Source organism: Myodes glareolus, chromosome 20 (assembly GCF_982192425.1).
Source record: "Myodes glareolus chromosome 20, mMyoGla1.1, whole genome shotgun sequence".
Lineage (NCBI taxonomy): Eukaryota > Metazoa > Chordata > Mammalia > Rodentia > Cricetidae > Myodes > Myodes glareolus.
In genome coordinates, this window is record NC_142045.1 from 18,663,460 (window position 1) to 18,688,034 (window position 24,575).

At 34.7% G+C, this 24,575-nt stretch overlaps 1 protein-coding gene across 1 annotated transcript in view; it reads right to left on the reverse strand.

Annotated features, from left to right (window-relative positions):
• Positions 1-24,575, reverse strand: part of Smc4 (structural maintenance of chromosomes 4) — a 31,057-nt gene that overhangs the window by 3,806 nt on the left and 2,676 nt on the right. Inside the window, exons 4-18 of the mRNA XM_048424880.3 lie at positions 24,182-24,373; positions 22,608-22,784; positions 15,488-15,652; positions 15,116-15,243; positions 13,687-13,827; positions 12,797-12,947; positions 11,005-11,169; positions 9,985-10,218; positions 8,768-8,953; positions 6,662-6,823; positions 4,932-5,157; positions 4,749-4,828; positions 2,724-2,876; positions 1,613-1,739; positions 333-522 (exon numbers count right to left, since the gene is read on the reverse strand). Of these exons, the coding sequence (XP_048280837.3) occupies positions 333-522; positions 1,613-1,739; positions 2,724-2,876; positions 4,749-4,828; positions 4,932-5,157; positions 6,662-6,823; positions 8,768-8,953; positions 9,985-10,218; positions 11,005-11,169; positions 12,797-12,947; positions 13,687-13,827; positions 15,116-15,243; positions 15,488-15,652; positions 22,608-22,784; positions 24,182-24,373 (2,477 nt within the window). The remainder of the gene's footprint in view (positions 1-332; positions 523-1,612; positions 1,740-2,723; positions 2,877-4,748; positions 4,829-4,931; positions 5,158-6,661; positions 6,824-8,767; positions 8,954-9,984; positions 10,219-11,004; positions 11,170-12,796; positions 12,948-13,686; positions 13,828-15,115; positions 15,244-15,487; positions 15,653-22,607; positions 22,785-24,181; positions 24,374-24,575) is intronic.

Below are 24,575 nucleotides of genomic sequence, written 5' to 3' on the forward strand. Positions count from 1 at the left end.
CTGCTCCTAACAAATGATTTTTTTCTAGCTTCTTACTTTTAGCCAAATAGATCAATATACAAATAAAAAAATAAAAGATTTTCTCTAGAGCTTTTCTTTATCACCTCTTGTTTAAGACCTAGCTCTACTTCTCTATGCCAGAGTAACTTAATGTCTATCCTTGAACAACTGGGTTATGAATTATAACTCCAACTTTTCTAAGGCATACAACTGTTAACCAACTTGTTCTTTTTGAATTTGACAAACGATAAATCTTCATTTTCAGTTTTTTTTTTCCCCTTCTCAAAGTGTCCAGACGGGGTGGGGGCAGGCTGGGGAGGTGCACATTCTACCTGTCAGCAGTCTTGATTGCTACTTGGGCTTTAGTAATAGCAGAAGCACATTCATCCAGCTGTTTATTTATCATATCAAGTTTGTTTTGTTGGGCCTTGAGTTTTCGGTTGTTGATTTCTATGATGGTATCATGTAGTCGTTTAACTTCGGCTTCTACTTTACCAGCTTTTTCAGCCACAGCATCATATTCTGAAATTAAAAAAATGACACAGCTGAATTCTTTTCGTTAGTAATTATCACTTGTTGAACGTATATTTGCTCTAAGAGCTTTCTCAGGTTTGGAGAAACTGGGTATTTTCTTTCGGTTAAATAAATAGTCCACCACATTATTAAAAAGTTAAGAAGCAAGATGAATTGGTAGGTCTCCCCTGTTACAAAAACACACCTCAGGTTTACTTAGGTCAAATAAACTAAAGTTAGTTGTGCAATGCAGAAGGCATAAATGATGAACTGATTGGCTTTTGCTGGCAGTGATTGAGGCTGACGGTGTGGAATACAGCTGTTGATAAATGCAGTGACACTTTCTCAGTTTGACAGATGGAATTTCAAGTGTAGAAAGAGCAGTAACATAGAATACACTGAAATACATGCTCAAAGGACTCTAAGTGAGGTACAAAGACAACTGCATCCACAGCGTTGCTTTCTTAAGCTTCTATTCTGACAGCTACTGTTAAAAGAAAAAGTCGAGGAAACCTTTTTTAGCTAAGTCTTCAAGTAAGTAGCTTTACTGTTTACTTGTGTGTTCTTCTTGAGTAATTTACTTATTTCAAATTCTCAGATTTATAAATGTATTTTTTTTTCCTTTTAAATTTTGTGTATGCGTCTTTTGCCTACATGTACCTAAATGTACCATGCATGCTTTCAAAGGTCAGAAGAGGGTACTGGGCCCTCTGAAACTAGAGTTATGAGAATTGAGTGCAGGTCCTCTGGAAGAACAATCAGTGCTCGAATCACTGGACCACCTCTCTAGCCCACACCTATTAATCTAATCGTAATGACCCTGAAGAAACTGAGCAGAAATGTAAGCACATAACTGGCACCAGAGCATGCTACCTACTCCTCTGTCGCCATATGCCATGTGGCTGACCATAGGCAAATTACACAAACCACTTAATGGAGTAGTTCTTTATTTGTCACACGAATTTAACCTTGAATGAATTAAACAATACCAAAAGCTAAATTAAATCAACATATTGCCATGCAAGAGATTTAACTATAATTTATTATTCTATAAATTGTTTGGTTACTAAAAATTAAAAAAAAATATTTTTGAACATACCTTTCTTGAAAGCACTGACATTTTCTTCTAACAATTTCTGTTTCTTTTTATCAGGGGCTGTAGTAAGCACATTAGCTTCCAGTTCTTTAATTTGTACGGTCAAAAACTCTTCTTGCTCTGATAAACCCTATAAAAATAATTTAGCATTTATATGATATTTTAAATTTGTAAGAGTAAATATTTCTTTGAACACTAATTTTTAAAGACATTTAAGCTAACAAGAAAATGATAGAAAACAATATAAAACCTAAAATGATCAGTAAATAAAATGTGTACAAACTCATCACAAAGATAATGAGTTAGAATCAATATTTAGACAATTTGGTATGAGGCAAGAAGTGTTTTAAAACAATAAAACACAGCTAATGACAATTTCAGTAGTCACTTTAAGGAAATCATCAAATGTGTGTATAAAGACCTAATACTCGGGATGGAGAGCTCTGTGAGTGAGGTCAGGCTGGTCTACAGAGCTAGTTCTAGAACAGCTAGGGCTACACAGAGAAACCCTGTCTCGAGTCCCCCTCCACCCACCCCTCAAAAAAGAGAAAAGGAAAAACATGAATCATGGCAGAGAAATCAAGTAAATTTAGATATTAAGTAATGAAAAGTTAATGGCACTAAAAAGATGTATGTTACTCTTTATACAAATATATAAATACATTGCATGCAATTAAATTATAAAAATTGAAGGTTATACATCGTTGTTAAAGGCTGTAATTTAAGTGTTTACTGAATGCTGCTTTAAAAATAGAAACAACTGGCTGCTGGACATAAGGGTGCACACCTTCAATACTAGCACTCAGGCAGCAGAGACTGCATGGTGAGTTCCCGGGCAGCCACAAATACAGTGAGACTCTATCTTGATAAAAACCAAAAGAGAAAAAAACAAATGGTATATACTACTTTTTATAATCAAGAAAACAAGTCACTTTTCAATGAGTGAAGCTATAAAATTGGTAATGAAGTTGCTAAAATTACATTGTAATTCTAGAGTGGAAAATAGTAATTCTTTATATTTCAAAATTGGAAGCAAACCAAAATGCATCTTCCCACTTGCTGATAAATTCTAACAGTCTCAGCTAATACTTGAACATGAACATAAACACAGTACCTGGATGCTTGCAGCAAACTTTTCAAGTGTATTTCTCATTTCTCGTTCACTATGCCTTAACTTAATGACTGCTTCTTCATGTTGTACTTTCTGTTCTTGGATTTGCTTTGCTTGTTTAGAATGCCTTTCCAACTGAGATTCCATCTTTTTTACCTTCAAAAAAAAATTCTTCAAGGGTCATTTTTAACAGAGTGGTATATTTACAGACATATGTATGCATTTGCATGTATACTTAATATCAGAAGTCAACCTGTGGGAGTTGGTTCTCCTAGGACTTGAACTCATGAAGTCAGGCCTCTGCAGAAAGAGACTTTACACTCTCAACCATCTTGCCTGCCCTCTTAAGAGGCAATTTAAAGTTAGCTTACTCACAAAATGAAAACAAACAAACAAAACACAGGGCTGGAGAGATGGCACAGCAGTTAAGAGCACTTCCTGTGAGCTAGAGTTTAATTCTCAGTCACTATATAATGGGCTCACAATCTTCTTTAACTCCAGTTCCAGAGGACCCTATACCCTTTTGTGGCCTTCTGGGACACCAGGCGCACACATGGTAAACAGACATTAACACCCATATTCATAAACAAAAAAAATAAAAAAATGAAAAAAAACCCCAAATTCCAATCTTTTTTGTAAAAAATTATTTTGTATATGTTATGCCCAAATTCGTGAGGTCCCCACAAAAGCCAACAAAGGAGACCGAGTCCCATATGTAAAAGGAAAGAGTCTTTATTTTAGGTCTCTCCACAAGTCCAATGTATGGGAATAACTGGAGAGCCCTGAGCTCAATTAGAATTGGGTTTTTATAGTAGTAAAGGTGGGGGTGAGGGGGTCTCTGATGTTCAGGACCCCTGATTGGCTGACATTTATCTAGGGGTGTTCTGGTGAGGTGTGCTGACAGGTGATCCTATCTACAGGCATTAGATAGAATGCCTATCTTGTTGGAATGTCAGGCATTTCCTTTTAATGGTCTGCTCTTGGATGGGGGGGTCAGGTAATCTCAGCTTGTGGTGTTTTTCTGACACCAGGTATTGCTTCAGGGTAAACTACTGAGCCTCAGGCCTCTTATTTAAATTCATGGCCAGAGTCCCAGGTGATCATGGTTGGAAGTAAAGAACTTCATTTGGGTGACCTGCCCAGATTTAAGATTATCATGGGGGGCCCCCACAGTATACATGTCCAGAGCATTGTATACATAATATATAAACAAATATATTTTATGGCCTGGTTGCTGGGAATTGAACTCAGGACCTTCGGAAGAGCAAGCAGTGCTCTAAACTGCTGAGCCATTTGTCCACCTCCCCCAAACTTCTAATCTTAAAGACTAGAATAAAAGTGAATTCCCAGCTACTCAGAGGTCGAGAGGAAGATTATGAGATTGAGGCTAGCCTAACAGAAGGAGACATGCAACCAAACAACCCCCAATACTAAAGCTTGAGACACAGTCACCTATATTTTAATGAAAAAATAGCATTCAAACAATTTCAAATTATGGGGAGAAATTAATGCACATCTTGGAAAAAGAAATCCAGACTAAGAGCACATTTTGGTGACTGAGTTCATACCTCACAAAGACTACGCAAATAACCTTACCACTAATCTGTACCTCCACACTCCCAAAGTGTTTAAAATAAAATTTAGAAACATGGATAAGAAGACTTTGAAATACTTAGGAAGTATTTTGAAATTGAAAAACAAGAACAAAAAAAAAAACAGTAATTCTGCAAAGTAAATTAAGTAATTGACTAAATTATGAAAAATCTCTATGATATTAAAAGATTAACTAAAAAGATATGCACTTATTTTTAATGGGACGCTAGGGATCAAACCTAGGGCCTTGGGCACGCTAAGCCAATGCTCTACTACTCTGACACACCCTTTTTTAAGCATATACTTTTGAATTAATGTGTTTTGCATCCCATTAAGCACTCAATAAAATAGCTATCATTTACATAATAGAAAACCTGTTAAATCAATACCGGGCACAGTTTAAAATATGTAAATTCTGTTTTACACTGTGCTGACCTCTTCTTCAGAGATTTCCACAATAACTGATGAACCCATTCTTCCTCTCATTACTTTGCTTCCACCGCCAGTCATTGTACCTGGGGAACATGGGAGATTTCAGCTTTAAATGTCTTACCAAAGATTAAAAAAAAAAAAAAAAAAAAAAAAAAGATCGGTAGGAACAAAAAATTTCCAACTTACCCGACTGTTCTATGATTTGCCCCTGCAGAGTTACAACTCTCCATCGTCTATCTTTTTGATAAGCTACTCTTGTAGCTTGATCTAAATTGTCAGCCACTAAGGTATCACGTAAAGCAAAGTAAAAAGCCTGGCGAATTTCCTCATTTTTTACTTTAACCAAGTCAAATAACCGAGGAGTATTTTCAGGAGTTTGAATTTTGGCCATTTTTTTGGCCCACACTGTCATCTAAAAGTTTGAAAAAAAAATTATGTAGTCTTCTAAGTGTTATAATCCTAAATAAAATCTTATCATGCTCCTACATAAAATTCCCAAGTATTAATTTTATTTCTATACAGTAGCCACGAGCAACTTGATAACAAAAACTTAACATTATGCGAAAACATCAAAATGCATTAGATACCTAAATTTAAAAGCTAAAACCTATAAAACTCTCACAAACAGAGCTCTTCTATAGTCCCACCACTTGGAAGGCAGAGAGAGGAGGGTTGCTTCAAGTTCAAAGTCAGTCTGGGATACAAAGCAAGATCTTGTCTAAACACACCCAAGAAGCTAAAGAAAAATACTGTTAACTGAGCCATTTGTGCTTCAAAGTACCCATTCAAGAAAGTGAAAATATAACCCACCAAATAGCAGATTTAAATTTAAAAAAAAAAATTTAAAAGCAAGTATCCAACAAGAGCCTTGTATACACTATTTAAAGAGTTTTTAACAATTCAATAAGACAAACCAATGAAAACAGGCAAAGATTTCAGACAGTCATTTTTCCCCCAAGAAAGATAAATGATTAATAAGCACAAAATATGTTCAACATTAGGGAAATAAAATAAAAGCAGTTAGATACCACTTTACATCTATCAAGATGTACTGTAATAAATAGGACACACCAGTAAACACCCCCATTCTTAGGTATCCCAACCCACGTTCACACAAAATCTTGTACATGACTCTTCACCACAGCATTATTGTTAAGTCAGCCAAAAAGTATAAACAAACAACAGAAGGCCAAAAAAAAGATAGGTACATGCTACAAAACAAATGAGTCTGAATAATTATGTAAATGTATGTATGTGTAAAAGGCCCCATATTATGATCCCAATCAACCAATGCTCAGAATACATCCATAGAAACCAAAAGCAAATCAATGGTTTTGTTGAGGGTGGGTGAACTGATTGTCAATGCTTATGAAGCAATGAAAATAGTCTGGGATTATATTAATGGCCATAGTCCAGCAAGTTGTGGATATAGTGAAAATAACTTAATTCTATACTTCAGAATAACATAACATTTCTCAATAAAGGTTCTATTAAGAAAACAGTGGTCACTGATTTAGTTTAGAAATATACTAACAGGTGGTGGATCATGCAATAATCCCAGTACTCGGAGGTAGACTGATCTCTGTGAGTTAGAGACTACTCTCTTCTACGGAGCAAGTTACAGGATAGTTAGGGCCATGGAGAGAAACCCTGTCTCGAACTCCCCCACACCCCTCAAGAAACATCATACTAACAGTCATTCATTCACTAGACATCACTCTAACACTGGAATTTCTTTAGTAGAAGCATCACAAAACTTATTTTTTAACCTCCATAATCATATACACACAGAATATAAATTTCAAAACTTATCAGGGAGTAACTGAATAATGGCTAAGAAAAAAAAATCTAATATTCTGAGGGAAAAATATGGCACTTCAAAGTTAAATTATAGGAAACTTATTATGAATGCTTACCTTATCCAAACCTATAAAAGTTGCAACGCCAATATTATGTTTTTTAAGGAAGTTTACACATTCTTGGGCTGTATCAATAGAATCAACAACAATGTAGTCTAATGCATGGCAACAGGATGAAATAGCAATGTCATATTTTTCATCAATAGCTCCCAAGTCTCCCTAATAATTAAAAAAATAGAAAATTAATTTATAAAGAATTAGGTAAAAAACAAATAATACATACAAATCATTTCATTACTATTCAGATTTTGAACATTTTTCTTTTCTGGTTTCTGTAGCTAAAGACTAAACACATGACCTTGTCCCACTGTACTGAGCTAAGCCCCCAAGCCCTTGAATGCTACTCTTAAACTATTTTTTCTTTCTTCTTCTCTCCCCACCCCCCCTTTTTTTTTTCCCAAGACAAAGTTTCTCTGTGGTAGTCTCTGTCCTGGAGCTTGTTGGGTAAACTAGATTGGCCTTGAACTCACAGAAGTCAGCCTGTCTCAGACTGCTGTACTAAAGGTATTTGCCATTGCCTGGCTTTTAAACTATTCTTAGTGGAAGATTAAATAAGTATACTTGGTTTTACAGAAGCATAAAAAGGGCCACAATGTTTCCTTCTCACCCCAACTTTCCTTCCTTTCTACAGGACCAATACAGAATTTCCCTTCCTTTGTACAGGACTAATACAGAAGTTACTGTGTGCCTTATAAGCAAGCATTCAATCACCGAGCTAAATCCAAAGTCCTATAGTTTCTAATCTACCCTCGAGTGGTCATGGTTATGTGATGTGAATTTTTAGTAGACACAGGATATAAGAATTGTTTTATGCCATGAAAGCATATAATGTGGAGAGTCAAAGTTTCATATTGAAAGCTGCCTAGAATTAACTATGTAGTTATGAATTTATCTCTCAGATTTTCATTTGCTATGAAGAACTAACTACCACAGAGAAACTTTGTCTTGGAAAAAAAAAACAAAACAAAAAAGGGGAAGGAGGAGGAAGAAGCAAAAGATCTCTAGCAGCTTTCACTGAATGACTTTAGTTCTTCACAGCAAACAAACAGGACCAATCTGTTTAAGAAAGGAGCCATCTAATATTAGATGTATAAGCAACCATATTGGTTAAATTCCATTTGTCCCTCCAGATTATTCTGTTCCCCTTTCCAGAAGGCTGAGTAGGGAACCCATCAACTGGATATATGTGCTCAAGAATTTTAAGAAGTCTCAGTTACGGTTGAAGAGTTCTAAATTAGCTAGTTCACCTTTCTAAACCATAAACAAATTGTTAAATAAAATGTTATAATAAAATGTTTTAGGTTTATATTAAAATCTAAAAATAAAAGTATTTATTTAATAAGTATTAAATAAATATTTAATATTTACATTAAATCCTTATTTTTGTCTGGAGGTTCTACCAGGGAAGTACAACTACGGCACATCCTCAACCAAAAAACCCAGTCCTCTTCTATTTGGATGATCATTCTATTAGATCGTTTTGTGCAGCTTTAGGAAGTACATACTTGGCATGCTGAGGGAGAAATAGAGAATAGGCACAAGCCTGTTCAGCATGATCAGCCAAACCAACCCTGGTGATGAATGGGATCTCAGGAATACTGCCTCACTATACAACTCTAGCCAGTCTAGAACTCAATACGTAGAGCTCAGAGATCTGACTGCCTCTACCTCCCAAGTGTTGATATTAAAACATGCACCACTATCAAGACCAACTTCTAAATTATTATTTTTGAAGAAAACTTTTCTTCTTGTATGATGGCAACTGCCCAACACTTGGGAGGTTGAGGCAAGAGGACCAGAAGTTCAAGGTCAACCTTAGCTACAGTCTTACTTTAAAGTCCATCTAAGCTACATGAAGTCCTGACTCAAAAATTTTCTCAGGTTAGTTTTGGGAAGACTGGGCAGGAGAGTAATGTATAACATGAATATTAACAGCTCAAAACTACATAAATAATGACAACTAACCTGTAAGGGCAAATATTTTGTCTGTGCAGTCATGCCTTCAAGTAAAAACTGAACGTTATTTTAGGCAAAGTAACAATATATACTGAAGTCAAATTAAGAATATAATGTCTTTTCTGAGTAAAATATAATCTACTTTACCAGTCTTCCATATATTCCTGGGATCCTGCCAGATTTTTTTTCTTGAATTATTGCATCAAGTACTTTCCCTCGACTTCGATTCATTGCTAAGGAACTCTTTGCTTCTTCAACTTTTTGGAAAAGATCATGAACCAAACTTTTCAAGTTTATTTCTTCTTGTGTTAGCTTCTGAAGTTCTTTTTCTTTCTAAAAGTGAGAACAAAATGAAACCTATAAGCATTCGATCTTAGATACATCCAATAATAGCAGAAAACTATTTATAATGCTTCAACAATAAGAGAGGCCCAAGGCACTGAGCTTTCATGTTGTTATTTTGGCATGGCTTTGAAAATACAGATGAGCCTTTCCTATTTTAAAAGAAATGAAAATTATTTGGGTCAGCAAGAGGGAATTCAGCTCTCTTAAAGTAGCTACAGGTATTAAAAACCCCAGTCTGGCACCCCACAGGTAGAAGTTTCTTCCAGTTCTCAAGTTCTGCCCTAAACAAAACCAAATCCAGGTATGTGTAGCTGGGCAGTACCATTGTTATGTTATGGATTTTTGGCTAAGAAACAAGACAAAAAGGCACAGTTTTTAAATAGAGGTGGGTAAGATGATTGGGATAGCTACTAACATAGGGCCACACACTCAGATACTTTAGTATCTCAATTTCCAATTTAGAAACCATCTTATCTAACTGCTATTTTCCCCATTCCTTATTAGACAGGCATAAAATAAAAGCTCAAATTTTAAATAAAACAATCCCCAAAAATATTCATAACATTTCTGATTTTACATGGTGCTGGTGGTCATAACCAGGGTTTCATGCTCCTGAGGCAAGTACTCTACCAACTAAGCTACATACCCAGTCTGAGAAATCTGTTTAAATTTTCCCCATGGGATTGTGACAGCTGCTATTTATTGCTTGCTTTTGGAGACAGTATAGTTTGTCTCCCTGCATTCCTTTTTTGGGGGATGTATTAGGGATGGAACCTGGGGCCATACACATGCTCCAGAAGTTCTCTCCCAGTGACCTATACCTCTAACCAGAGTTAATTTAGTCTATTCAACACTGAAATACTTTCTCATGGGAAATTATGCTGAAAAAATTTATATATGCCAATCAATTTAAACCCCAATATTAAAAACAAACAAACAAACAACAACAACAACAACAAAAATTCCATATATAACTGGAGTTGACAATGTTTAGATGAAATATAGAAGCAAAAATTTACCTCCTTTAATTCTTGTTGAGTCTGAGGGAGTTTTGTGTTTATTTCTCCAATGGCAGCTTTCCTCTCTTTGAGAGTCTCAGAAGCTGTAATTAAAGTTTCCTTTGCTTTACTTAGTTGAGACACTGCTGTATTATGTCGACTGAGATAGATATCAAGTTCTGACTGAGCGACTTCCATCTTTGAACGTGCTTCATTTACTGATTTGTTAAAACCCATAAGTTCCTTTTCTTGATTCTATAAAAATGAGTTTATTAAATACAAAAATTTTTATTTTCAAGCTTAGACCAAAATGAAAATTATACTTCTTGAGATCAATTTATGAAAGTAAAATCCATATAGTAGGCATCAATAATTCTTGTAGGTGGAATAGATTAACACAGTCCATGCCTAGTTGTCATTGTACATTATTCAACTGTCTTCCTAATTAATGTCATATGAGCTTTGTGAAGTGGGTATTAGCATGCTAATTTCAGAAATTAAAAGGCAATAATTAAGAAAAGCCTTGAATTTAAGTCTAGATTCCATACTGTTTCTACATGACCAGATCTAAGAACTACTCAGAAAGTTTCCTCAAATGTATTTATGTTGAAAAAGTTTTGTATCATTGTAATTTCATTCATAGCCTTATCATTAACAAGGATAAAAGATACACAGTAAAAAAAAACCCTTAAAATAAATAAGAAAATATGACTGTACAGAATGTCAAAGTATTAACTTCACATTTATAAATTCTTCATTCAACATTTATCTTTCAAAAAGAGAAAACAGAAAAGGCAATAGTGTAGACTGAAGTATAAAATATGTTAACCTAAAAGGTTCAACAGTTTGAGATACAGTCTTGCTACATAATTTAACTTTTCCTTTAACTCCCCTCCCCCTACCTCCAGGTTGCTGACATTATAATATAGGCATGGACCACCGCACTAGGCCTAAACTTATTTCTAGAAGCTCACCTTTGGATGTTATTGCAACAAGAGTCAAGTTAGGAAAAGACACCAAAACCATCACTGAGACTCTTACCTCCTTTTCTTTCTGAAGCCCTTGTGTTTCCTGTTTGAGGCTATCCATTACCTCTTTTAATTTCTTTTCTTCTTTCTCTTTTTCTTTCTCAAGAGAACTACTTTTAGTTGTTGTTTCATTTATGATATTCTTACTCTTGGCAGGTATACTTTTCAGCTCCTCAACCTGGGATCACAAAACAAATTAAGGTTATGGAAATATATTCCTGAGGGTACCCAATACTATTAAAATTTACCTGAAGAAGTATTTCTTAGGATCTCTATTATAGTTATCTGAAGACAACACACCAAATTATCTTTGTTTGTTCCCTTAACCCAATAGTAAGACATTTTTACAAACTGTAACCTTTCAGAGGTACTATATCGAGTTACTACTTTATCCAAAATACCTTCAGGTAGTGATCATACATTGAACTTTTACTCCTAAAAACTAATGCCTCAGAGCTGATGAACTGGCTTGGCAGTTAAAGGTACTTTCTGCTTTTCTGGATCTAAGTCCAGTTGCCTTACCCAGCAGCTCACAACTGCCTGTTAACTCCAGCTCTAGGGACTTCAATATCTTTTTCTGGCAACGTCTCACTCACATATAATAAACAGAAGAAAAATCCTAAAATAAAAATGTCTTTATAGAATGAGCATTACTCCACATTATTTTTGTTTTTCACTATTACATAAAACCCCTTTTAAGCTATATAGTCAGTACAAATGTATTTGGAAAATCCTTAAGGGTCAAGTAGAAACGGAATCTTGGGTGTTGTCTATTAATTTGGGTGTTGTCTATTAATCTCTGAGAAAGCAATGACTAGAGCCTGAGAGACACCAGATTAGCCCAAACAGGCATTTCTACATTCTGGTCTAAACACTTTTTTTGGGGGGTGGGGGGGAGTTGAGATTTTCTTCTACTTTTAGATGTAGGAGTGTTTATATCTGTCTATTCACCACATGCACACAATGCCTGCAGATGTCAAAACAGGGTATCTGAGAGCAGAGGAATTGACAGCTGTGCGATGACAGGAGGATGCTGGCATTGAACCCAGGTTGACTGTAAAGAGTCGTCAGTGCTCACTAAGCCATTTTCCCAGGCTACAAAATTCATTTTTAAAACTTTAACTCCAGAATAGATAGTCTGTCACTTAAAAGCCTTTTCCTTTTGCTGACTCTAGCAGAAGTTTATAGGACACGGCATTTACCACCAAACCTGATGACCTGAGTTTGATCCTTGAGACCCACAAGGTGAAATGAATGAACTTACTCCCTTAAGTTGTCCTCTGACCGACATATGCAACAGCACACATGTTTGCAGACACAGAAGTAAATGATTTTTGGGGGGGAGGGGGCAAGTGTTCTTAAAAACTCGATTATCTAAACAAAACTATCTTCTTTAGCCATATAGTACTAAGTAGGCAGAGAAGCAGGAGAATCCAAGTTATATTGAGCTCAGCCTGGTCCATACAGTGAATTCCAGGCCAGCCAGTGTTAAATAACAAGAATTTTATCTCCAAAAAAGAAAAACAAAGAACATAAAACACCTAAAACCCCCTTTAAACTACTATTTGAGGGAAAAGAAAATTATTACCACCATCAAAACAGAACTGTTGATTATGTAGATGACTATTATTAATGTAAGCTCTAAAACTTGTAATGTATAACATAACCCTTGGGGCAAAATTGTGTTCAGACATAAAATATAAACATCCCAATTTATTTTCTTAGGGAACCAAAATCAAGCGAATTTGGGAAAAAAATTAGATCTGGTATTTAGATTTGAATAATTGATTTCTTCCAATACCTACCTTTTCTTTATCTTTTTGAAGTTGCTTCTCCAGCTTTTTGGCTTTACTTGTAGCATGTTTTAATTTTTCCCTAACTTGAACATCTTCTAAATCTAGCTGTGTAAATTTTTCTTTATTCTCTTCAATAAATTTTGTAGCTTTATTGAGTTTCCTATCAAAGAAAGTAAATTATTAGTCATAGATAAGTCTTTCTAGTATATTTCATCTATAGACATGTCAAGAGTCTTATTAATTAAAATCCTAAAACTTCCAAGCTGATCTTCCCTGATAGCTGAAGCTATTACATTTTTTTTTAAGACCAGGAGAACCATCCTGTGTTCCTTATGTCTAGGTATTTAAGAATTTGTGCATAAAAAAATCAGAAATGAGTGCCTGGTGGTGATGGTGCACACCTTTAATCCCAGCACTTGGGAGGCAGAGGCAGGCGGATCTCTGTGAGTTTGAGGCCAGCCTGGTCTACAAGAGTTAGTTCCATGACAGGCTCCAAACCTACAGAGAAACCTTATCTTGAGAGCAAAAAAAAAATAAATAAATAAAAATAAATAAAAAATAAATAAATGAAACTCACTTAAGGATACTACTGTCATTTGAAAGCTGGCACAAAATAGAGCCGTGATAATTTTTAAAGTCTACCTAAACAAACCAAAATTCTATTTCAAAATCAAATTGCAAACTATTAGGGCTAATGGGTTAGGTAAAATGTGCATGTCTTAGTTTTTTATGGGGAAAGGCATTTCTTATGGTATGACGGTTGGGCACTCTGTAACAGTGAGTTAGGTACAGGGGGTGGTGGTGCCTAGAAGAGCTATTTACTAGGAAATGTATTACATTCAGACACAAGTGAAAAAAATGAATTTAAATACTTTTGGTATTTTCCCAAAGATTATTACTTTTCTATATCCTTTACAGCTGAATTCTTAGCTTTCATTTCATTTGAAAGCATATTGCTCTTCTCAGTAATTTCTTTAGTATCTTCATGAATTTTTTCCTTTTGGGTTTTCATTTCAGCAATTCTTTTTTGCAGATCATAACTAAAGAGGAAAATTAGAGAATGTAAAGTAACATTAGTAAAATCAGCTGCTTCTAAAATATTCATCAATTTATAGCAAGTTAGGGCTATGAGAATGGGTTAAGGCTAGCGAGTATTTAGGACCAAAATTGGTTCAGTGAATAAATTATATCTATCATTCAACAGTAGCATTTCATGTTTTTGCTTTTCACAGCTTCAGTTGTGGTAGACTATCATCTGAATATATTAAATGATAAATTACGGAAATAAAAAATTTTAAATTGCACAGTGCCTAGCACTATTAATCTTTCGTATTATTCAGTATACCAACATGTGCATATCAACCTTTTCACTTAGTAGCCATAATGGTTATCAGGATCAACTGTAAGGTATCATTATGCTTATGTTCACTAACTCTCCTTATACTTCTTAATAATGCAAAGAGCATAAAACATGAAAGGAGGGGCTGAGGAGATGGTTCAATTATGTGAGAACACTTGATTTTTAAGAATGAAGACCTGAGTATGAACTTCCTGCACCCAGGTAAAATGTACAGCACCATGACTAAGTGGGCTGTTAACATGACCATTTGGGGGAGGGGTGGGGAGCATGGTAGTACAAAAGCAGAAAGAGGTGGATCCCAAGAGCTTGGTGGCTAGCCTGCCTAGCTGGGACAGTGAGTTTCTGCTTTAGGGGAACACCCTGCAAGGGAATGAAGTGGAGAGGGATAGAGGAAGACACTCCATATTTTGCTATGGCTTCTATATTTGCACACTTGTGCGTGTACACATCCCCCTTCCCCACCAAACTGTAAACAAACAAACAAAACCCACAATTGATTGGGGAGATGGCTCAGAAGGTAAAAGTGCTTGCAGGATATAACTGCTACCTGAATTCGATCTCTGGAGCCACCTAGTGGAAGGAGAGAATGTACCCTGGTTGTCTTCCTACCTGGGGAGTTGGTGCATAGTAATAGTGGTAATTAAAACACCAACATTACATACTGCAAAGGGAGATTACCTCTGATGTTGTGGCACTTCTGAAGGACACCAAATAGTATATATAAGGGTTTAGTACTACCTATGGTTTCTGTTAGGTTCTGAATACTATCCTTGATTGACAGGGCTACTGTATGCAATGCAAACATGCATGCACAAACACACAAACACTACTCATAACTGGCACAACTAAGAGATGACATTAAAAAGCGAGTACTTAGTGACTTTCAGAAAAATTTACATCGTCACAGTATTATAGAAAAGAAGGCTTTGATGCTTAGAAATGTATACAAAGTTGACCACAGTACTTACATGTAATATTGACAGACATGATTCTTTTTTTTAAACATTTCATTTTCTAGGGTAAGGAACTCAATGGCTATGTTTTTCTCTCCTTCTAGGGCATCCTTTTCCTTTTCCACCATTTTAACTCTGTTTAACTACAAAATTTGAAGAGTCAAAACATATTTCATATATAAAGTCAGTTTGGAACATAAACACCAAGTAAAATATCTCACCCAAAGGCTAGTATAAAAATAGAGAGCTCAGTAAAATAAACAAAACAAAAAACCCCAAACATTTCTGCATGAATTATAAAATGTATGTATTCAACTCAATAAATACAGCTGATCCATAAACAAGACATTTTCATTGGCAATAAATGTCTACTGGAAATTCATTTACCTTTTCTCCTCTGTTTTCATTTAATATTTCAACTCTCCGACATAAGACTTTAATAGGTTCATTTAGCCGTCCACAGCCAATTATATCTTCTAAATATTCAAGCATCCCTTCATCATGTTCAGTTTGGCCTTTTGGTTTCATCATAGCAATCTGTTCGACTTCACCCTTTAAGAGAGTCACATTCACACTCATTGTATATGACAGCTAAATTTCTCCCGAAAGAATAGGGTAGTCCCAACTAAAATGATATTCTTCAAACAGGTTAAAGATATTTTGTGCAAGGGTCTAAAACCTCTTTCATATATAAGCTTATAAAATGACTGACAGTACATACCAACACAAAGGCACCCTGTGCTGTGGTGTTAAGTAAACAAATTTTTCTGTTAAGCAAAATTTGATAAGGTACATTACCAATTATCACTATCTCTCATTGTGAAATAATTTTCAAAAAGTCCCTTCATAGTTATACTGTATAAGGAAGCCTGCCAGAGTGCTTATAGCCTCATCTATGTAGCTCTCTAACTTCTCTATAACCCTAGTAGTAATTCTAACAAGTGACCTTACTACAGAGAGCAAACAGAACTGTCACAGGCTACAGAGGAAAACTGTTTGTAATCAATATATTAACCTTGAACTATAATTAAAATCTCCTAAAAAGAACCTATAATCTGTATCCTAAGGTTGGTTCCCAAGTAACCAATTAATCTGAAAGTGAAGAAAATTCTATTTGTTCTTTAAACATCTTAATAGCAAATAAATAGGCAAGTGGGGGAAAAAATCCTATTTTTAGCTAAATGGTCAAGAAAAGAATTACATGTTGAGATATTTTAGTGATTCCCATTTTTGTAAGTGTATGACTAAACCTAGACTAAAATGTATTGAAGGAAAATAATTTAGTTTAACATTTTACAATCTAGTCACTACTGCACTTTGCTGATTTTTAAGACAGGGTTTTAATATGTAGTACAGGACGGCCTTGAACTTGAAGAGCTCCACCTGTCACTGCCTCCCAAGAGCTATGGAATTAAAGGCTAACAGATAGTTTTATACATCACCACAATATTAGAATTTTGGTGATCCAGCACCACATGATCAACAAGCAAAGAGTGAAACTGTAAACCCAAATGCCTGTATTTATACTACTATATTATGTAGGTACCTATGCAGAGTACTTTCCCATCTAACCCTAATCAACAATTATATAGTGGTATATTACTTGTTTTAATAAATAAAGTTTGCCTGAAGATCAATGCAAAGCAGTCACACTAGTCAGCCATACAGGTCAGGCAGTGGTTTGCACACACCTTTAATCTCAGCAGCTATACTAGTTAACTGTACAGGCTGGGCAGTGGTGGAAAGAATATAAGGTGGGAGGAGACAGGTCTCACTTCCAGTCTCAATCTGAGAATTGAAAATGGGCAACACTGCCCAGTTTTGGTCTGAGCTGAGGTAGAGGTAAGAGCCAGTGGTTGGCTGCTTTGCTTTTCTGGTCTTAGGGTTGAACCCCAATATCTGTCTCTAGATTTTTATTATTCGTGCTACATAATTATAAGTTTAGACAGGACCCATACCTGAAGTATGCCCAAAGCTTTGGATTATAGTAGGAATTTCAGTCTTATTCAGAGTTATTTAGGCAAAGTTTATCAACCGTTGCACTGCTGGTATTTTGGGCACAATGATTTTGTTGTTATAGTGCTGCACATTATAAAATGCCCAGGAGTACCCCTGACTTAAATTGAATTATCTAAATGTCTATTTAAAGATGAAGGAAAAAAAAGAAAAACAACAACAACAAAAAGACCACCAAAAGAACCCACATTTGAGTCAAATGACCACAAGATATTAAATCTATATTTTTCAAATAATCAAAACACAGGGTCCACTGAAACCTGAGATTGGTTCCTAGCATCCCATATTTGAGTAGTATCATGTTTCCTGCCCAAACTACTTTTAGAAGGTATCTATAGTTATTAGGAAGTAATCTAGCTTCAGAGAAAGCATAGTAGTCATTTTTATTATTGTTCCTTCTGAAATAAGATGGAGGATGTGGAGCTGATTTCTTCTCATGCTAATAAAGTTAAGTTAAAGACAAGTTTATTTATGAATCCAAACAGTTCTAAGTCAAGTCTCAGGCAACAGTATGTTTTAGATTGTATCATATTGTATTATTGCTTTTGTTTTCCTTTGAGAAAGAGCCTCTCCTCTCTATGCAGCACTTGCTAGCCTTGAATTTACAGAAATTTGCTTGCCTCTGCCTCCTGAGTTTTAGGATTTAAGGAGAGCACGACCATACCCCTACTACTGCATTCATCCTAAAGACCAGTTATTGAGTGAATAAAGGGCAACCAGTAAGGTTTTACTTATCTCTTTTAGGACTGTTGTGGCTTTAAAATATCATTTTATTACTTTATGTGTAGGTTGTAGTGCTGGCATATATGTCTATGTACGCACATAGGTAGAACCCCCTTCTGTCTTTAAGTCATCTCTCCGGTGCCTCCTTTCTCTTTCTCTCTCTCGCTTTTTGATTTTCAAGACAGGTTTTCAATATGCAACAGTCCTGGCTGTGCTGAAATTCGCTCTGTAGACCAGGCTGAATTTGAATTCACAGAGATTCACCTGCCTCTGCCTCCCTAGTACTGGGATTACAAGCATGCGTCACCACTGCCCCGCTTTGAAATAGTTTTTTTTTTTTTTTAAAAAAGGTTTATGATGGGCATGTATGCCTGTGTGCCCACATTAGTGCAGGGGTCTGTCTACACAGTTCAGAAGAGGATGCTGAATCCCCTGGAGTCAGTAACAGGCAGTTGTAAACTGGATGCTGGGCATCAATCTCAGGTTCTCTGCAACAAGAGTAACCACCTAAGATCTTTCCTCCCATTATCCAGAAAAAGTTTATAGCACTTGAACTTAAAAGGGTCACTCTTTCAAACCAGGGTTACAAATCTCATAGTAGTGCAATAGTGATGTCCAAAAGACATTTCAAATTGTTATAACTGAAGCTGGTAAAATTTCATACACCCTCAGTCATTGCTACTTTCTATAGCTTAAAAGCATACTGGACAGTTTGCTTCTATTTTTTGGAGACAGGGTCGCTCTCTATAGGACAAGAACTCAGAGATCAGTCTGACTTTGCCTTCTGAGTACTGAGAATAAAGTCATGTGCCTGAAAAAGTTTTCTTTTTTGAGACAGGGTTTCTCTGTGTAGACAAGGCTGGCCTTGAACTCAGAGATCTTCCTGCCTCTGTTGTCTGCGTTCTGGAATTAAAGGCATGTGCCACAGACACTATCATCCCAGTTCTGAACAAAATTTTAACAGATTCCCCCCACCCTCGTTGTTGTATGAGAGTAGTGGGAATGGGTATACAGCTTAGTGTAGAGTGCTTGCAGAAGGCCTTGCATTTGATCTCCAGCAACAGAAGGGGGAAAAATAAGTTAGAAAGGGGCTTAAGCCCTAACTTAATAAAGGCTTTGCTGGGTATCAAGGATATTGTGATTCACTTAAACCATTCTTTGAAAATCTTACTTACAGGCACTTAGAACTTAAGAATCTAAGAGAAAATCGGCTATGGTAGCACACACCTGAAATGCCAGCAGTTGGAAGTGAAATTAGTTCTTCCACTTTCATTAAAATGGGGAAGGGGCTGGAGAGATGGCTTCGCATTGGAAGAGTACTGACCGCTTTTCTAAAGGATCCCGGCTCAATGCCCAGCCCTGACACTGTGGCTCACAACCATCCATAACTCTAGTTCTAGGGATTCTGATGGCCTCTCCTGAGTATCTTGGCCCCAACCATATATACAGAACACATGCATACACATAGGCAAAACTTGCATACACATTATTAGATATCAAACCAGAGCCTCATGTGTGCTAGACAATCACTATCACCAAACAATATTCTAATCCCTTGGGCTCTTTTTTTTTTTTTTGGCCTAAATCATTTTAATTTTCCCTGCTATGTGCTGCACTATAAGTTAACTTCTATCTTCCTCAGGTACAGTTTATCCTAATTTATTTTTACAAGAGGACAAGTAACCAAATCCCCAAGGTTAATATCTGTCCAAAGTCACAAGTAAAACAAAATGCTTTCTTGGTTACTTTTCATATCTATTCTGGGTGCTTAGGGGCAGCTTCCTAGCTTGTTTTCCATAGTTGAGACACTGGGCCAGACACCTTTGGAAAACTGAAGTAATTACTAGTTAGTAAAAAAAAATTTTTTTGAAACTTAGTCATAGATTTTTAGATTTCTTATTTCTACAGATTAAGGGATCACAACAAATAGTTTATATGCCATGCCAACTGTAAAAGTATATTAAAAAAACATGAGTAATAAATAACTTAGATCTAGGTCAATCAATTCTCCAGAGTAGAAAACATTAACAAAAATATTTTATTTTGTAATATGAAGACAAAACATATACAGAAATTTTTGACAAAATTCAATTTCTACTTTTTGAAATTTACAAAATTACTCCCAATACACCCATTTATTAATGTAACCTTGAAAGGTAATGAGTCTAGGATTACCATTTCTCTAACTGGAATGGAGCAAAAGCATTAACTAATGGAGCAAACCAATCAAATCTAATTAAGTAATAGTCACCTATGAAATAATACAGACTAATAAAACCTTTCTTGTTTGGACTAATAGTCTTAAAACATCACAAACTTTTCCTGTAAGATAGAAAACTAAGTAAACCAAAGGCCAAGCAACTGTAAGTGACTACTGCAGTGGGCATGCCCAGCAGGCCACCAGTCTTCAGGGAAAAGAAAGGGCTTCAACCATCTCCACATTAACTTTGGCACACTCCTCATAAGAACACATCTGAACGGTTACTGAAAATTTAAATGGATCTGTATACTAGAAATGCTTACTTAAAAAAACCAAATCCATAACACCAGAAAAGCTTTTAAAAAACAATTTCTAGAATTTAGTGCATTTTAATATTAAAAAATTGCTTTATCTAAATTTATATTACAAGTGATGTAATCATCATTACTGTCTAGTCTGTATACTTATGTCTTGGATGCTGATCTTATGATACTGTGTCAATTTTCTCACCATCCTAACCAGGGGTAATTTTTAAAATAAATGTTAGTGATTGGAGGAATGAAATAAAAGCTATAATCTTACCTTCACAAGCTTTAAATCTATTATTAGTCTAAGAGTCAAAGGTTTGGTAAAGAGCTAAGAAAAACTCACAAACACTACTTCCACTTTTCCTCAAATTTAAGTTTAATGTCCAGTTTTTTCTTCCTAAAAGGTAACCTGCTAAAGTTCTTATCTAAGTCCAACCAAATCAAACTGAATCTGTTAGTATTGTTTGGTAAGAATACAAAAATGTAAGGGTACATAAAAGGGTTCAGATAATGACAAATAAGCATCTTAAGGACTTCAGAAGCATATTTTTAAATATAAACTCAACACTTTTGTAATTTATCTGTTTGGGAAGTTGCTCTATCACTTTTTCATTACCAAATTGTATAAATAAGCTGCATATAAATTTTACCTAAAAGATAGTTTTATTTTGCACTGGCACAAAACTGATTATTTCAGGATAAAGTTAAGCAAATAGCAAAGAAGAAACAAATGGTAAGTATAATTTCTTACAAAAATGTTACCATCATTAAATTTAGTATTATAAAGGAATACAACTTGTTATCCATAGTTAATTAAGCTAAATTCCCAGATATGAAAATCCACAAAACAGAACAATTCATTTAAAAAAACAAAGCAAAAACACCCATGGCTTAAGAAACATTCATATAAATTCAAATTTTATTTACATTCATGTGATTATTTTCAATATTTATTTTTAAGTGGTTCATTGAAGTATTGTAAATGCACTGTTCTGATAGTTAAGGGTGATAAAAGTTATTCCAGAAAATTATTTGCCTTCTATACAATGTTTACAATAAAAAAATCCTTAGGAATATAGCTTAAAATGTGTGAAAAATTATATATATTGTTAATGGGAACACTTAGTCCTCACAACAAAACATTTTATATCAAATCAAAATTCCTAACTTATTTTAAAAATCAGTAGCATATGATAGATCAGTAGCTACCTCTACATAATAAGCAACATCTTTCTAAATTTTATATGCTCATAGTAGCTTGGGAGAGGACAAAAGAATAAGTTATTTTTAAATCAAAACAGGAATTTCATAATACCTAAAAAAGACAGTTTTACCAAAACAAACCAACCAACTAACCAAAACCCTACCACCACCACCACAACCACAAAAACAAACAAAAAACCCAATCAACCAACAGCTCCTTCCCCGGGTGACAATATCTTCCTTGCAATAAGTTATACTAGCAGGACATACTTTTACTTACACACACACACACACACACACACACACACTCCCAAGGAAAAGGGGGAGGTATACAGAAAAAAAAGAGACAAACAACAAAATGCAGGGTTTAATAAAATTATCTTTAAACCAAAACAGAAATTTCAAATTAAAAATCAAATTAATACCAGACACTTAATTTTTATACTTTCTTTTAAAAAAGACTTTTCTAAGAGATGACACTAACATTACCGGTTTAAGAATTAGGCCACTGTAAACAAAAGAAGACCCATTTTAAGTAAACCTTTATTACTACTATAAATGTTAAAAGTACTATATTAGGAGTTCAGGAAAATTTGTTAAATATAAAGTATATAGTTTTTATGTTAGAGATAAATGAGAATAAACAAAAAGGGCAGACTATTAAAAAATCTCATTTAAAATGTTATTTTAAAGGGAAATACAAACAGAAGTGATAGTTGCTGTATGCCTGTCACACTAAAGCAGCACAATAATATTGGTGTTTAATATTTATTTCACTACGCCAATATTTACGTGCTGCTAGAGCGGAACAAGTATGTCCAACATCAATACATAAAATGAACATGCAACGATAACCATAAAATTCTGAATGAATTTCCTTAAATTTCTAGAGCAGCAAATAATGATTCGCATCTTGACTACAGCATGTAAACCATGATGTGCTGCTACAGTACTTTAAGGCTCCAAACACAGGACTCAGTAAAAAGAACACGCTTTCAATCTTGATTACAAAACAAAAATTAAAAACCAAGAACCTTAGAAGTGTTTATAAACTTACCTGCAAGATTAAAAATCGATTATGGTCTAAGTCAATTCCATGGCTTCTCAGAAGATTTCCAACTTCCTTAAATGTTCTCTTCTTCCCACTGATATGATAGACAGAAGTGTTATCTCTGTAGGCTGTTCTAGATACACAGAAGTTACTGTTAGGGATGACTTCATAATCATCCCCTTCCTGTTTTTAGGAAAAACAAAACCAGAAAACGGTTGGTATAAAGTCACAGGTCTGATCCAGATTTCATTTACTTTATACTGAAACTAATCAAATGGAGTAAATATTTCTTAAATTAACAAATTCAGTCATACATGTATAGAAAGAATTTTAGTCCTTATTTCCCTGTATTAAATATGTACACAAACTGATAATTTTTCTAAAATTAAAAAATAAACAAAAACATTGCTTTAGTGAGGACTAGATACTTCTCTAAGTTGTTCAGCTTCTTTCTCAAAGATCTCTAAAACCAAAAAGCCAAAATCCAGCAAACAAAACTTTAGCTCCAAACAAGCCAAAAAAAAATATATATTTGAATAAGAACCAAGGACAGTGGACAAAAGTCCGGACATATCTAAAACAACCAGACCCCACTCAAACTAATAAGCATGCTGACTGGTTAAAAAGTTATACAGAAAGAGATGACTTAAGGAACACATTAAGGGAAAATACATTTTTAGTGGTGGTCTTGTGTGGGAGTATAGGTTGTTAGTCGGGTTTGGTGGGGGTAGGTGGTACAACACAAGATACCCCTTTGCATCTTCCTGAACAGTATTCCCTATCATCAACTGAAAGCAAAACAAACCGTAAAAAAAAAAAAATCACAATTATATACCCAAAAAAAGAAAGCAATTAATCTATTTTAGCATAAGTTCACTATTCTCTAACTCAGGTGCTCAACAGAATGAATCAAGAAGCAAAATTAAGATATATGCTTCTGTGTAATTTCTTTATGTTAAAAAAACCCCACCACCTAAATTATCTAACCACTTCATTATGTGCATTTCTTTATTTTGTAGGTTCTTTTCAGTTGATTTTTGAATCAACTGTCTAATATAATAAGTAAATAGATGAGAAAAAACACCCACAGAACCATATAAATAATCTGGTCATTATTTATAATTGTCTGCATTTCTAGAAAACAAAAAAACGCTAGCTTGGCCCCCACCATTTCAAAAAAAAGCATCATAGTAGTTCAAACCGTAGAAAAGTTCTTTTATATCACAGATACACACAATGCTACTATTAACAAATGTACATTGAAATTATGGCAATAGCAATTCAGTAAACCATAACATTTTAAAGATTAAAATGTTTATTCTAAAGAAATAAAAAGAATAACTTTAAAAATCAAGTCTGTATTTATAGTGAATGAATGTTTATTTAGCACTCAGGGTTCCCCAAAATCACTGTTTTCTTCCAAAAAGCTGAAGTAAATATAAATATGGTCACAGTAGCAGTATTTCTTTTGCTTTAATTATACACAAATAGTAAAGAAACAATTCAGGCCTACAATAACAAAATGTGCCCAGCTGTTTTTTTTCTTGCTTGAAGTTGCAAATAGAAAATTAATTTCTTACCTTATCAATTATCTTTTGAAAATGAACTTCTACAGTACAACTCTGAATATCCTTATGTTCATCAGAATTATGTATCAATACTGACAGCTTTTTAGACCTTATTTTTTGTGCTCGATAGCCAAAGACAAAAAGCATGGAATCAATAACATTGGATTTTCCACTGCCATTTGGCCCAATAATACAGGAAAAGCGCTGCATAAAAATAATTTAAAAGTTTAAATTTAAACAATCACATAATACTATTAATTTTAAACTACCCAATACCTTAATTTATAGTAAAAAAAAACTAGAGGCACTTAAAAGTTTTCATTATTAGAATATACATGAGTTTTCTTCTTTCTCTTTAGAATTAAGCAAAGGAGAGCTCTCCAAGAATGAGAGTGGGCTGGTGCTC